The sequence below is a fragment of the Herpailurus yagouaroundi genome, unplaced genomic scaffold (assembly GCF_014898765.1).
Source record: "Herpailurus yagouaroundi ecotype Mexico unplaced genomic scaffold, PumYag 141, whole genome shotgun sequence".
NCBI lineage: Eukaryota > Metazoa > Chordata > Mammalia > Carnivora > Felidae > Herpailurus > Herpailurus yagouaroundi.
Window position 1 is genome coordinate 60,879,046 of NW_024412396.1, and position 16,196 is coordinate 60,895,241.

The 16,196-nt window shown below is 37.3% G+C and overlaps 1 protein-coding gene across 7 annotated transcripts in view; it reads right to left on the reverse strand.

Moving 5' to 3' along the window:
- Positions 1 to 16,196, reverse strand: part of GALC (galactosylceramidase) — a 151,741-nt gene that overhangs the window by 103,567 nt on the left and 31,978 nt on the right. For all 7 annotated transcript variants that reach the window (XM_040477931.1, XM_040477932.1, XM_040477930.1 and 4 more), the window contains 2 exons: positions 2,904 to 2,993; positions 2,056 to 2,142 (listed from right to left, as the gene is read on the reverse strand). In XM_040477931.1, coding sequence (XP_040333865.1) covers positions 2,056 to 2,142; positions 2,904 to 2,993 — 177 coding nt within the window. The remainder of the gene's footprint in view (positions 1 to 2,055; positions 2,143 to 2,903; positions 2,994 to 16,196) is intronic.

Below are 16,196 nucleotides of genomic sequence, written 5' to 3' on the forward strand. Positions count from 1 at the left end.
AATTTTTTAAAAAAAAAAAAAAAAAAAAAAAAAAAAGAGCCAAACTCACTTCTGTTACAACTTCATAACCACTTGTGAAGGATACATCCAATACCAAGGTCTTTGCGATCTTTTTCTTAAGTTATTTAGAAGACTTTATAAAATTCTACTTTGTAGGTAGGACTTTAAAAGAATTTCACTACATGGAGGGAAGGATGACTAGACAACACCAAAACCTATTTCTATTAGTCTGTTCTTTTCCATTAGACTACAAGCTCTCAAAGCCTGTGTGTGTTCAATACGTATATGTAAATAAGAGATCTGCCTATTTAGTATTTAGGAGTTTACTAAGGTGGAAAAGTCCATAAACAGCTTAACCAGCTGTTAAGCACAAAAAACCTTCTACTATTAAGAAAAACAAGTCCTGCTTCTTTCATGTTCCATACATATTTCAATTAGCAAGTTAGGTTTATGTCACATCTATGCTTTTGGCAACTTAATCTCTTTAAGCCACATCTCCACAAAATGAGGGGGGGAAATACATACCTCCTAGGGCTGTTGTGAGGATTAAATAAGACAATGTTTATAAAATGCTTAGCTCAGGGCATGACCTTCAAGAAACACTCCCTACATCACAGCTGTTCTATGCTAAATGTAGATCTCTGAAGACACCAGAATCCTCTGCATAATGAATGTAGGCATTAGATGTATGCCCATTTTGTGAAATTTGAGCAGCTTTTTTTCCTACTTTGAATTAAAGGGGTTTATAGCATATCTTTGCTTTAATAATAAATTGTTGGTCAGACCTATGAAATACGTAACACCATATTCTGACTCAGGTATACCCCCCAAATGATATTATTTTATTATGGGGAAAATCAATTTTAATATCCTATTTCTAGCAATTTATTGTACAAAAAGCAGACTGTTCATTTTTAGAATTTAATATATGACCGGTGTTCAATCACTGATGGTGACTAACTGATTCACAGAACATTAACAGTTTCCAGGAAAAGTAGATTTGTGTCAGTTACATTAAGTAGTGTGCCTACTTGGACCAATTCGTTCTTTGAAACATTTACTGAGGAACCCCCATGTGCTAAGCACAGTAGCAGGGACCTGAGATAAAAAGCTAAATGAGGCAGGTCTCCAATCCTCAACGTGCCCGGTGTGGTGAGGAAAGTGTCTGAGTAAGCACCCGTGCCTAGATGGCCGTGAGCTGAGACTGGTAGGGAAAGCTTCAGGGGAAGCGACACTTCAGCTGAGTTTTAAAGGGAGAAAAAGCATGTGCAAAGTCACAGAGGTGAGTAAAGTGACATGCCACGCTCTGAAAAATGCAAGAAGATTCGTGAGCACAGGCCACGTTAGCAGAACACGCGTAGAGGGACGAAAGCAGTCTTTTACCCCATGAGGTGACAACGAGGGTCATGTGCTACACTAAGGGAGGTCAACTCACAGGAAAAATCACTGAGGGACTTAAGCAATGGATTGACAAAAACCAGATCTGGATTCTAGTCGCAGTGTGATGGGTGGCCCGGACAGAGTCAGACTGGAGGCTGAGAAAACAGAAGGTAGTTTCCAAAATCTTAGGAGAGAGGTAATAAGGAACTGAAATAAGCAGTAGCCAGTGGGAATGGAGGACAAAGGATCGTGTAAGAAAAACATGCCAGTGATAGAATGCTCTACACTTGATCAATGATGGTGTATAAAGAAAGAGTAGGTGGGAAAAGACAGTCGCAGGTGAGATTCAATTTTGTGACTTGGGCGGCCAAGGGATGGGGGCATCATTCACTGTGGCAAACTAGATACTAAGAGCAAACACACCTATAAACACACACACTCCTATTATGCCTTGAGGAGGATTTCTATAAATGCGCGCGCGCGCGCACACACACACACACACACACACACACACACACTCACTCACACTCACACCCGCTGGGAACAACTTTAGCTCTATTATACTTAAGCCACAAAATCAGTTATAAAATTAAAAATTCTTAATTCATTAATCAAATGTCTGTTCTCTTTTACTGTTTGCAATGTTTAAAATATATGAATTTATTTGAAAACTACCCATAGAGAATCCAGTTGTTTAAAAAGAAATCTCTTCGATGGTTTTCCAAGTCTGGTATACCACACCTGTAGCTCTGGTATTTCACTCTGAGGAGAAAACATACAAAAAAAGCATAGTTGAGTGGTTCATCATATCCTCTGAGGATTTCCAAAATGAGTAAGTACCAGCAAGAATTAACCGCTGATAATGCACACTCTATTTCTATTTACCAAAGACCTACCTCAAGTCTTCAATAGCAACATTCTGAAAGTAGGAAGAAATTGTTCAAGCAAATACTTTATGTCCTGTAAATACTACAGACTTTTGGCAAACATTTAAAAAGATTCTGGTGCCTTTGCTTCAAAAATACTCACTATTGTACCTGTGTAAAATGCTTTTTAGGAATTTTCTGGTATTAATAGAACAATTCTTACGTAATTAGTAGTCAGAAAAGGCACTGTATTTTCTGTATTCAAATCTAACAATAGGTAGAAATAACAAGAATCTTGTGCCTTTTTACATTGTTGTTGTTGTTGTTGTTTCTTTGTACAGAATACTGAAAAGATCAAAGTTTGAAAGTTCCCTAGACTACATAATTGATGCTTCTACCAACAAGAACAACTTTGCTGCAAGTGACTTTGGGTAAGTGTTCTTCAAAGCCATGGAGAGTTTTGCCTGCTAGTGGCTTCCACGCTGTTTGACTAAAACCAGTCAGCAGATAGAAAACACCACTGCTTCTATTCATTTATGTACAAATGCTTAATAGCTGGTAACACACACAAGACTTCACTTGAGAAGGCCTAGCCTGTGATAAAATATATAAATTCTCAAATCAAAACCAAAATAAAAGTCCCACATATTTACTTACAAAAGAGCCCTTTAGAAGGAAGGTAGCAAACTGGTGCGACACATTGAAATAAGGCAGAAACGGCCGTATACACCTAGAGTGTTTATGGCTCTAGGAGAAAAAAAAGTCATGTAAGTAACCCAAATGATATACAACCTATTATAGAGGAAACAAAAAAAACCCTAAACATTTAAGGCCCAAGATTAATAGAATAGCACATATTAGGTGACAAATAAGAGTTTACTCCATATCGCTAAAGACTTTTTTTCTAGTATAACCTGTACTGAAAGTCTATTGAATATGCCTAGTCAGAAGTAAAGCTCCCTGGCATTTTGACTGAAATAAACTTTAAATTCACAGCTAAACTGCAGAGTCATTTTATATTAATTTTTATATTATAATGGTATTCCACGTAAAATGCATCAAATGAAAAGCAAATGCTTGTATGTTTTCACCGAAAAGGCATCTCATCTTAACATAACCTTCAAATACACAACTAAATTCAGTAAGTACATACAACCAACAGTTCTCAAATTGACAACATCATTTTTTACTAAAAATAGTCGCTACTATGGGCTGGGATCAAAAGAATTATGAGACATAATCCCACTTCAGGGGATTCAACAATCCCAGAGCACTGAAGCACAAGGCCAGGCTTTGTGGGCAATAAAAAAGTTACAATTGTTGTTAGAGATTTCAATGCCTCATCCTCAATAGATGATGTACAACTAGACAGAAAAGCAACAAGGATAGAGGCGATTTGCACAACTACCAGGAGCTGGCCTGGACTCACATCTGTAGACCACCTCCCCCAGCAAGAGCAGAGCGCACATCCTTTTCAAGGGCACGTGCAACATTTACCAGGGAGCACTTCTCTCAGCCATGAGAGAAGTTTCAACGTTCAAAAAGATTCAAGTCACACAAAATATGTCCTCTGACCACACGAGAGAATGAAATCAGAGATAAATAACAGAAAACCCTCTAGAAAAATTCCAAAATATTTAGAAACCAAATAACAAACTTCTAAATAAGCCATGTTTCAAAGAAAAAGTAAAAATAAAAAGGGAAATTAGAAAGAATTTTGAGTTGTATCAAAATAAAAATACAACGTACGATTTGTGGGATGCCACCAAAGGAGTACTTAGGAGCAAATTTACAGCACTGAACACTGATTACAGAAGAAAGATATGACACTTCAGCTTCCACCCGGAGATAGTAGGAAAAGAGCAAATTAAGAGCCAAAGTAAGCAAAACAAAGAAAAAAATAATAAAGAGCAAAGAAGAAATCACGTAAACAAAACCCAGAAAAACGAGAGAGAATGATCAAGAAACCACAAGCTGATTCTTCAAGAAATCAATAAAATTGATAAACTTCTAGCTAGACTAATCAGGAAATCAGGATAAAAAGAAAACACAACTTGCCATCATCAACCGTAAGAAAGGTGACATCAACACAAATTATATACGTATTAGAGGAACCACAGGGAAAAACTTCAGTAACTTTATGCCCAGAACCTGAACAACTTGAGTGAAATGGAAAAACTTCTTGAAAGACACAGAAACCCAAGCTCCCTAAAGAAGATATGGACAACCTGAATAGCCCTGATGGCTGCACTGGGAAACTCAGGTCGGCCTGGAAGCTCTGCTCTAACATGAAGCCAAGCGACCGCAGGCTGGTACACTGCCTGCCTGAGCACAGACGCGTGCCCCCCAACACGCCCACGTGGCCCACGGGCAGAGGCCAGGAGACATGCAGTTCCAAACAGAAGGAAACCTCTGCACGGTATGAGCTGATCACCAAGGTAGCTATGCAGAGCCTTGGGTGGCCACACGCGATAAAGCCACAAACTACAGAATTTGTTCAGGAAAGTCACTAAGCAAATAAATGGCAGCAACAACGATAAAAAGCAATGATCACAAATGCTAGACAGGAGAAAATCTGATTTCTACAGCTGCCACATTACATTATGTAATATGGCTAGTTTTCAGCAAATAATGATGAGATTTGTAAAACAAAACAAAATAGCAAAGAGTGGCCAACAGGAAGGAATGAAAGTGCTCGACAGAAACCATGTTTGACCAACACGGCTTTACTTGCCACATACTAGGCTTCTAATCAAAGACACTAAATCAGGTATTTAAATGTGTTCAAAGAGCTAAAGGAAACCACATCTAAAAAATGGAAGCAGAGCTCTACTTCCAGAATGGCAATGTGGGGAGCTCCACAAAGTTGCTCCCCAGCAAAACTGGTGGAAATGGTTTTTAGAAAAATGGAAATGATCCTAAGGGCATGCAACAAATAAACTTTTAAGAAAATCTACTCTCAGTAAAAAGAGCAAGAACCCGTGGCATTTAAACCACGACCCACTCTGTCCCTTTCTCTGTTAGCCAAGTAACAGAAACTGCATGCCAAGTAGGGATAGCCAAGAACACAGGGCTTCCTCCTCCCAGCTCACAGCTTGAGGCTGCAGGAGCTTTCTGGGAGAAGCAGAATTTCAGCATTTCTCATCCCCCACCCCCTCAGCTACTTGATGCCAATGCTAAGGAGCAGCAAGTATGGCCAGGAGGCTGGGGGTTGGGGTGTGGGGGTGCTCTCTTCCTCTGCACAGCTCCCATTCGTGATTTCACCTTGGGATACTGAGAGTACCAGGGTGCCAAACCTCCACCCCTCACCCTGTGTTCCTAAAGCAGCAGTGTTACAAAGAGAGAACACCCTTGTCCGCATCCCAGCTCTAAACTTCAGCTTAGAGATTTTTGTGCAGGGAGACAGACAGGCTGTGAAACAGAGAACTCAGAAAGTCTCCCCAAAGAAACTAATACAGAGCAGTTATAGTTGGTAACGATGCTCTCAAAAATAATAGGGCTTCTGGGGGAAAGTAAATAAGAGACTGGCAGCTTCATTAGATACATTAGCTTAACCACAACCCAGCTAGTTTGCTACAGAAAGACACAGAAACAGACAGCTGAGGAGAACCCTTTTGAGGTCAGATTAAACCTAAACATTAACCTCAGACACCACCTCTGCAAAGAAACTGGGGTTTGACTGGATCAGTTTGTGGAGCTATTTCAAGTCCCAGGGCAGGGCTGAAAACAAGAGAGCAATCTACCAGCAATTAACAGAGAGGTGTGATAAAGAAGTTCCTTGGAAACCACTGCCAACCCAGGGTGATCCTGCACAGGTCCAAAGCTGCACCCTCTAGGAAGCAACACCTGGGGCTTCATGGTGCAGGGGGAAATAAACCTCACTAAAATACTCCAGCCAAATACTAAATAAACATGCAAGCAAACAATAACAGACCAGGGGGGAAGGGAGACCAGGACTCAGAGCTGCTACATGATATCGTACAAAAGGCAGGGCTTTCAAAAGCAAAATTATGAGAAATTCAAAGAAACAAAAAAAATTTGACTCATACACAAAAAAGGAGGCAACAGAAGTGGCTGTGAGAACAAGCAAATGCTGGATTTAACAAAGACTTCGAAGTAGTCCATAGATAAGTTTGAAAAAAACTAAAGGAAACAGGTTTAAATAAGAACGGTAAAGGGAGGAATAATCACAATGCCTCATCAAGTGGACGATATCGATAAAGTGACTAAAATTCTTCATAAACCCAAATGGAAATTCTGACGTTGAAAAATACAGGAACTGAAATGAATTCACTAGAGATATCAACAGTAGATCTGAACTGGCAGAAGAATTCGAGAACACGAAAACAGACTGATGGAGATTGTGCAACCTGAAGAAGCGGGGTGGGGGAGGGGATCAAGAAACGAAGAAAAATGACAGAACCTCAGAGTAGAACCAGTAAGTACCAGCATATGCACCATGGGAGGGTAGAAAGTAGACGGAGAAAGAAGCAGAAAAAAATGTTTGCAGAAAAAATGGCTGAAAACTTTCCAAATTTGATGAAAAACAATCTACAGATCCAAGACGCTCAACAAACTCTACGAGTGAAAACAAAGAGTTGTACACAGACACCGGTAAAAATGCTGAAAGTCAAAGAAAAGAAGGAAATCTTGAAAGCAGAAAGGGAAAAACTTACCACTTAACAAGAAACCCTCGGTAAGATTAAAAGTGGATTCATCATCAGAAACAACGAAGGGTAACACATTTAAAATGCTCAGAAAACCAGTCAACCAAGAATCCTTTTTCCAGCAAAATCATCTTTCAAAAACCGAAGGCAAAGTACATTTCCACATAACCAAACACTGAATTTGTTGATACCAGATACAACTTTGCCAAAATTTAACATAAGTATTTCAGACTGAAGGCAAATGATCACACATAGTAATTCAAATCCACAAAAAGTACTGGCAAAGGTAATTATGCAATTATAAAAGCCAGTAAAACTGACTATTTCTTCTTTCTTCCCATAACTGATTTTAAAAGCAATTGCATAAAATAATATGTATGTAACTGTATTGTTGGGCTTATGAAATATAGAAATGTGATATAATTGCCAATAATAGCACAAAATAGCCACAGAGGGGAGAGGACTGTATGAGAATAAGGAAGTGTCACCAGATGGTGACAAATCCACAGTATTCTACAGCAATAAATAAAAACAACCAAAAATGGTAAATAAGATTAAAATAAATATATAATTTCTCTTCTTTATTCTCAGATTTTTTAAAAGACAAAATTATATATAAAGTTGTAATTATAGGGGCGCCTGGGTGGCTCAGTCGGTTAAGCGTCCGACTTCAGCTCAGGTCACGATCTCGCGGTCCTCGAGTTTGAGCCCCGCGTCGGGCTCTGGGCTGATGGCTCAGATCCTGGAGCCTGCTTCCGATTCTGTGTCTCCCTCTCTCTCTGCCCCTCCCCCGTTCATGCTCTGTCTCTCTCTGTCTCAAAAATAAATAAACGTTAAAAAAAATTTTTTTTAAAAAGTTGTAATTATAACAAGTCTTGTTAGGCTTGTAACAGATAGAAGTATGATACATACAATAACAGAACAAAAAGGGGGAAGGAGAATAAAGCTATATATAGGAATAATATTTCTGTATCTCACTAGAAATCAGTTAATATGAATCTGAAGTAGATTCTAATAAGTCAAGATGTACAACCCTAGAACAACCATTAACTAAGTAACTCACTACAATAGAGTGAAAAAATTAAAGGAATTAAAATGTTACCAGAACATATTCACTTAATACACAAGACAGTTAAGAAAGAATAGATGAACAACAAAAATGAGACATATAAAAATCAAAAAGTAACTTGACAAATGTAAATCCAACTATATCAATATTAACATTAAATATGAATGGACTAAACAATCCAATCAAAAGTTCAGAGTCCATTTTTTTTTAAGAAGTCACTGGATGTCTTCCACTGACAATCTTTTTAAGTTTATTTATTTATTTTGAGAGAGAGAGAGAGACTCAGAAAGCATGAGGAGAGGGGCAGAGAGAGAGACAATCCCAAGCACTGACAGTGCAGAGCCCGATGCAGGGCTTGAACTCACAAACCATGAGACCATGACCTGAGCCAAAATCAAGAGTCAGACACTTAACCGACTGAGCCACCCTGGGGCCCCAAGTTCAGAGTACATTTAAAATAAAACAAGATCCAACTTTATGCTATCAAAAGGAGATTCAAAGATACAAAGGGGCTGAAAGTGAATGGAGGGGAAAATGTGTATCATATTAACAGAAACCACAAGAATAGCTAGAGTCATAATAAACAGAACAGACTTTAAAACAAACAAAAATTGTTACTAGAGAGACATTTTATATAAAGATCAATCCATCAGGAAAATATAAGCACATATGCACCTATAAGAAAGAGCCAAAATATAGAAAACAAAACAAGAGGACAGATGATTCAACAATAGTAGTTGGACTTCAGTAGTTGGACTTCAGTTAACCACTATCAACAGAGAGAACAAGGAAGTAGAAGACTTGAATACTATAAACCAACTAGATCTAACAAACATCTATAGAATAGCACTGTACCCAACAATAACACAACATACATTCTTCTCAAGTACATATGCAATATTCTCCACGATAGATAATGTGCAAAGTAATAAAATAAAACTCCATAAATTTAAGATTAAAATCATATAAAGTATACTCTCAAATCTCAATAGAATAAAATTAAAAATCAGTAACAAAAAGTTAGGAAAACTCACAAAAATGTACAAATTAATTCATTCCTAAAATAAGCAATGGGTCAAAGAAGAAATCACAAAAGAAATTAGAAAATACTTTGAGATGAATAAAAATTAAAATGTAACATAATAAAACTTGAAGAGATACAGCTAAAGTACTAGTTACAGAGTAATTCATAACTTTGAATACTTATATTAAAAAAAGAAATATCTCAGGGGACTTCATAGCTCAGTCAGTTAAGTGTCCAACTCTTGGTTTCAGCTCAGGTCATGATGCCGCAGTTTTGTGGGTGTGAGCCCCACATCAGGCTTTGTGCTGGCAGCATGGAGCCTGCTTGGGATTCTCTGTCTCCCTCTCTCTCTCTCTGCTCCTCCCCTCACATTGTCTCTGTGTCTCTCAAAATAAATAAATACACTTAAAAAAAAAATAAGAAAGAAAGAACCTAATATTCTACCTTAAGAAAATTAAAAAAATGTTTTTTTAAAGAGCAAACTAAACTCAAAGTTAACAAAAGGAAAGGAATAAAGATTAGAGTGGAAATTATTGAAATAAAGAGAAAAATAGAGAAAAAAAATCAACACAAGCAAAAGTTGTTGATTTGAAAAGATGAGCAAAATTGACAAACCTTTAGGTTTTTGAACCAAGAGAAAAAAAGGAAGACATATTACTAAAATCAGGAATGAAAGAGGAACATTTTTAACAACCTCACAAAAGTAAAAAGGTAATATACAAGGGAAGACTATAAACAAATATATGCAAACAAATTAGGTAACATATATAAAATAGACCAATTCTCTAAACACAAACTAGCAAAGCTAACTCCAAAAATAACACAAAATCTGAATAGACCTGTAAGAAGAGATAGAGTCCATAAACCAAAACATTCTTGTAGGAAAATCCCAAAATCAGAGGGCTTCACTGATGAATTCTACCACATGTTTAAAGAATACCAACCTTTCACAAATTCTCTTTAAAAATATAAAAGGAAGGAACATTTCCCAACTCACTCTATGGGGTATTACCATTCTATCAAAACCAAACAAAGATAGTATAAGAAAACTATGTACCAGTATTTCCAATGAATTTGGACACAAAAAAATCCTCAACAAAACATTAGCAAATCAAATTCAGCAACAGATAAAAAGGATTATACATGATGACAAAGTGGAGTTTATCCCAGAAATGCAAAGCTAGTATAGCAGACAAAAATCAACATAATGCACTGTATCGATAAAATAAAATTAAAAAACACATGACCATCTCAATAGACTCAGAAGACATTTACTAAAATTCAATGCCCTTTCATGACAAAAGCACTCAACAAACTAGCAATAGAAGGGAAGTTCTTCAACCTTATACAAAATATTTACCAAAAAACCACAGCTAACCTTACGCTTTCACCTTAATGGTGAAAGACTGAAAGTGTTTCCCCTAAGATCAGCTACAGTACAAGAATGCATATTCTCACTATTTCTATTCAATATTTACAAAAGGACAATTAATCAAGGGGGAAAAATCAAAGGCATCTAGAATGAAAAGAAGGAAGCAAAACTATCTCTCTTTGCAGATGACGTAATTCTGTATATAGACAAACTATTATAACTAAGAAAAAAGCATAAAAGCTTGTGAGATACAAGGTCAATATGTAAAACTCAACTGTACTGCTATACACTAGCAACAAAAACTCTGAAAACGATACGAAGAACACAATTCATTTACAGTTCTACCAAAGTAATAAAATACTCAGAGATAATAACTGTAACAAAAAGAAGTACAAGATTTATACCCTGCAACCTATAAACATCATTAAAAGAAGTAAAAATGTCAATGAATGAAAAGATATCCCATACTCATGCACCGGAAGATTTGATATCGTCATGGTGGCAATACTACCCAAATGATCTACAGGTTAAACGTAATCCCTATCAAACTCCAAACTGGCTTCATTGCAAAAATTGACAAGCTGATACTAAAACTTCTATGGAAAAGCAAGGAACCCAGAAGAGCCACGCAATGTTGAAAAATAAAGCTGGAGGACTCATGTATCCTGACTTAAAAACATACTACAGAGCTATAGTAATTAAGACAACATAATGCTCCCATAGGATAGATACACAGGCCAAGGCAATAGAATTAAGAGTCCAGGGAAAAACCCTCACATTTATTGCCAACTGATTTTCAACAAGGGAGCCAAGACAATTCAATAGAGAATGAACAGTCAACAAATGGTGAAGGAACAATTAGATACCCACCTGCAAAAGATGAAGTTACAGATACATACCTAACCCTCTATTTAAAAAATATTATGGATCAAAGACCTAAGTGTGAGAGCTAAAACTATAAAACTCTTAGAAGCAAGCATGGGTATAAATATCATGTCTTGGATTAAGCAATAATTTCTTAAATAGGACACCAAAAGCATAAAACTAAAAGAAAAATGGATATATTCACCTTCATCAAAATTTAAAATTCTTGTATTTTAAAGGGCACCATTAATAAAGTGAAAAACAACTGATATAATATGTCAACTACACTACAATTTTTTTTTTAATTTTTCATGTTTTTATTTATTTTTGAGACGGAGAGAGAGAGAGACCGAGCATGAGTGGGGCAGGGGCAGAGAGAGAGGGAGACACAGAATCCGAAGCAGGCTCCAGACTCCGAGCTGTCAGCACAGAGCCAGATGCAAGGCTGGAACTTGTGAACCATGAGATCTTGACCTGAGCCGAAGTAGGACGCTTAACCGACTGAGCCACCCAGGTGCCCCTACACTACAATTTTTAAAAATTAAATTTAAATTTTTAAAAAGGAAGTGGAAAACAACCCACAGAATGGGAGAAAATATCTACAAGTCACATATCTGATAAGGGGACTTTTATCTAGGGTATGTGAATAACTCTTATATTTCAAAAACAAAAAGACAAACATCCCAATTTAAAAATGGGCAAAGGGTCTGTGTGGGCATTTCTCCAAAGGAGAAATACAGATGGCAAATACACACATAAAAGGTGACCCAATGTCATCAGTCACTAGTAAAACACAAATGAAGACCAATTCACACCACCAACATGGCTAGAATCAAAGAGACCAGCAATAACAATTGTTGGGGAGGATGCGGAGAAACCGGAAGCCTCACCTACTGCTGGTAGCAATGTCAAATGATACAGCAACTCTGAAAATCAATTTGGCAGTTCCTCAAAACGTTAAACACAGTTACCATTTCACCCAGTAATCGTACTCCTACATACATGCTCAAGAGAAATGAAAACACATGTCCACAGAAAAACATACACATGAATGTTAATCTTAGTATTCACAATAGCCACAAATTGGAAACAACTCAAATATACATCAACTGATCAATGAATAAACAAAATGTGACATATTCATAAGACGGAATATTACGAATTATACTGAGGTACTGATATAGAACCATAAAAACACTAAGCTAAGTGAAGGAAGCCAAACGCAAAAGATCATATATTATATAATCCCACTTACATGAAATATCAAAAACAGGCAAATCCCATGAGACAAAGAGTAAAATAGTGGTTGCCAAGGGATGTGGGAGGAGGGAGTGGAGGATGACTGCAAATGGGTATGAGGTTACTTTTTGGGGTGGCAGAATTAGATAACAGTAATGGTTGCACAACTCTGTAAATGTACTAAAACCACTGAATTCTATACCTTAAAGCCTGCGTTTCATAGTATGTGAATCAAATTTCAATTAAATAATCAGTTAATATAATTATTTTACTAAATTAAAAAAAAGAAGAAAAACAATGTTTTCAATAAATGTAGAAAAACTACTTGGCAAAATCCAGTATCTACTCCTGATTTTTTTTTTCAAAAAAAGTTACAAATAAAAGTGAACTTTATCCTGATAAAGTTTATCCATGAAAAACATCATACTGGTAAAATACTCAGCGCTTTCCTCCTGAGATCCAGGAATATATGCTCTCACTATTTCCATTCAACACTGTATTGGAGATTCTAGCCAGTCCAATCAGACAAGAAAAGGAAATAAAAGATACCCAGATTGGAAAGGAAGATGTAAAATTATTTCTATTTGTAGATCATTTACAAAGAAAATCCAATGGAATCCACAAAAAAGCTACTGGAATGATAGGTGACTTTAGTGATGTTGCAGAAAACAATATCTTTATACAAAAATCTACTGTATTACTTTATTTTTTTTTTTAATTTTTTTTCCAACGTTTTTTATTTATTTTTGGGACAGAGAGAGACAGAGCATGAATGGGGGAGGGGCAGAGAGAGAGGGAGACACAGAATCGGAAACAGGCTCCAGGCTCGGAGACATCAGCCCAGAGCCCGACGCGGGGCTCGAACTCACGGACCGCGAGATCGTGACCTGGCTGAAGTCGGACGCTCAACCGACTGCGCCACCCAGGCGCCCCTACTGTATTACTTTATACTAGGTACTAATTGAATTAAAAAGTTAAAAACTGCTATTTACAATTGAATTGAAAACGTGACTTAGTCAAAATTTGACAAAAGATATGAAATACCTGTACACTGAAAACTGTATTATTTGGAGAAATTAAAGAAAACCTAAATAAATTGAGGATATGTCTTGTTAAAGGGTTAGAACACTTGATGTTGTTCAAGTATCAGTTCTCCTCTGGTGCAGCCACTCTGGAAAGCAGTGTGGAGGTTCCTCAGAAAATTAAAAATAGACCTACCCTATGACCCAGCAATAGCACTGCTAGGAATTTACCCAAGGGATACAGGAGTACTGATGCATAGGGGCACTTGTACCCCAATGTTTATAGCAGCACTCTCAACAATAGCCAAATTGTGGAAAGAGACTAAATGTCCATCAACTGATGAATGGATAAAGAAATTGTGGTTTATATACACAATGGAGTACCACATGGCAATGAGAAAGAACGAAATATGGCCCTTTGTAGCAACGTGGATGGAACTGGAGAGTGTGATGCTAAGTGAAATAAGTCATACAGAGAAAGACAGATACCATATGTTTTCACTCTTATGTGGATCCTGAGAAACTTAACAGAAACCCATGGAGGAGGGGAAGGGAAAAAAAAAAAAAAGAGGTTAGAGTGGGAGAGAGCCAAAGCATAAGAGACTCTTAAAAACTGAGAACAAACTGAGGGTTGATGGGGGGTGGGAGGGAGGGGTGGGTGGGTGATGGGTATTGAGGAGGGCACCTTTTGGGATGAGCACTGGGTGTTGTATGGAAACCAATTTGACAATGAATTTCATATATTGAAAAAAAAATATCAATTCTCCTCAAACTGATCTGAAGATTCAAGACAATCCCCATCAAAATCTGAGCAGGGTTTGTTTATTTGTTTGTTTGTTTGTTTGTTTTTTGTATGTGGTTTTTGGGTTTTGGGTTTTTTGGGGGTATTGTTTTTCTTTTTTTTGGTAGAAACTGACATGCTGATTCTAAAATTCTCAGGGAAATGCAAACGACCGAGAATAGACAAAACAACTTTGAAAAAGAACAAATTTGAAGGGCTAAGGCTACCTGCTACTAGGAATTGTTTGTACACACACACACACACACACACACACACACACACACACACGAGTAACCACGGTACTAATGCAAAGATACATAGCTAGGTCAAAGAAACAGAATAGAGTCCAGAAATAATTCCACCTATACATGAACAACTGACTTTTTTTCAAAGGTGAAAAGGCAATGCAGTGGGGAAAAGAACAGACTTTTCAGCAAATGGTACTAGAACAGATGTGCACCTGTATGCAAACCTTCTTAGCTCCACACGAGAAGCATGTTCCACGAAAGTACAAATGGATAAATCAGACTCCGTAAAAATTAAAAACTCCTGCTCTTCCAAAGACACTGTTAACAAAATGAAAAGAAAAACTATAGACTGGGAAAATATCTTTACAAAGCACATATCTGTAAAGGACTTGTATCCGAAATATGTAAAGGATATAATTCAACCATAAGAAAGAAACAAAAATGGCAAAAGAAAAGAAGATACATGAAGCACAAGCACAGGAAAGGCTCCACATCGTCAGTCATTAGGGGAATGCAAATTAAAACCAAAATGAAATAGTACATCATACCTATTAAGAGCTAACATTTTTAAAGCTGATCACAGCAAGCATTCCCAAAGATAAAGAAAAACTGGGACTCCCATTACGCGGATGGAAATTTAAAACAATACAATCACTTTGGAGAACAGTTTGGCAGCTTTCTATAAAGCTAAACAGAAACATCTCCTATTACCCAGCCACTCCATTCCTATGTATTTACCCCCAAAAACTCTATGTCCATTTAAAACTTGTGCACAAATGTTCACAGCTTTATGTTAATAGCCAGAAAGTAGAAACGAGCCAAACATCATCAACAAGTAAATAGATAAGCAAACTACCTTATGTCCTTACAACGGAATACTACTTAGCAATAGGTATCACAACATGGATGAATCTCAAAATAATTATGCTGAGTGCAAGCAGCAAGACAAAAAACAGTACATTCTGCATGATTCCACTGACACACGACTCTAGAAAATGCAAACTAATCTATAGTGACAAATAGCAATGATCAGGGAAGTCGCAGGACAGAGGGAATATTTATAAAGTGATACGAGTATTCTTTTGGGGCGCTGATGGACACGTTCTCTATCTTGATTGTGACAATGGCTTACTGGTCATTTACATATCAAAACTTGTAAAACTGTGCATTTTAAGTATGTGTTTGAAGGGGATCAGATTATGCCACCATAAACTATGCCACTGTGGTATAAAGATTATTTAAAGTTGAAAGTATTTGAGATTCAAAAGATGCCAGAAAAAAGCCTTCTCTGAGCTTCCCTTAGCTTACTAAAAGCAAAGCTCTTACTAAAGCTTATTTTCCTCTGGGAAATAAATCCACCTCTTCAGGGTGGATCTACTCCCAAAGAGGAGGAATGGGAATAAAACCTACCCCAAGTCCCTTCCATAGAGGACTTTCACAGCCCTAAAGGCAGGGGGAAGGCCGCGGTCTGGTACAGACAAACAGTACCACAGTCATTCCTGCTTGCTCTCCAGAAAACCCATTTATCTTTCCAAAAAGGCACTTATTTTCCATTAAGTGTCCTTTCGTCCCCTATCCATTACTTACTAATCTAGGAATACAAGCCCAAACTCTGACCACCCCTCCTAGTTACTCATCAGAGTATCCCGCACACATATGCAAGG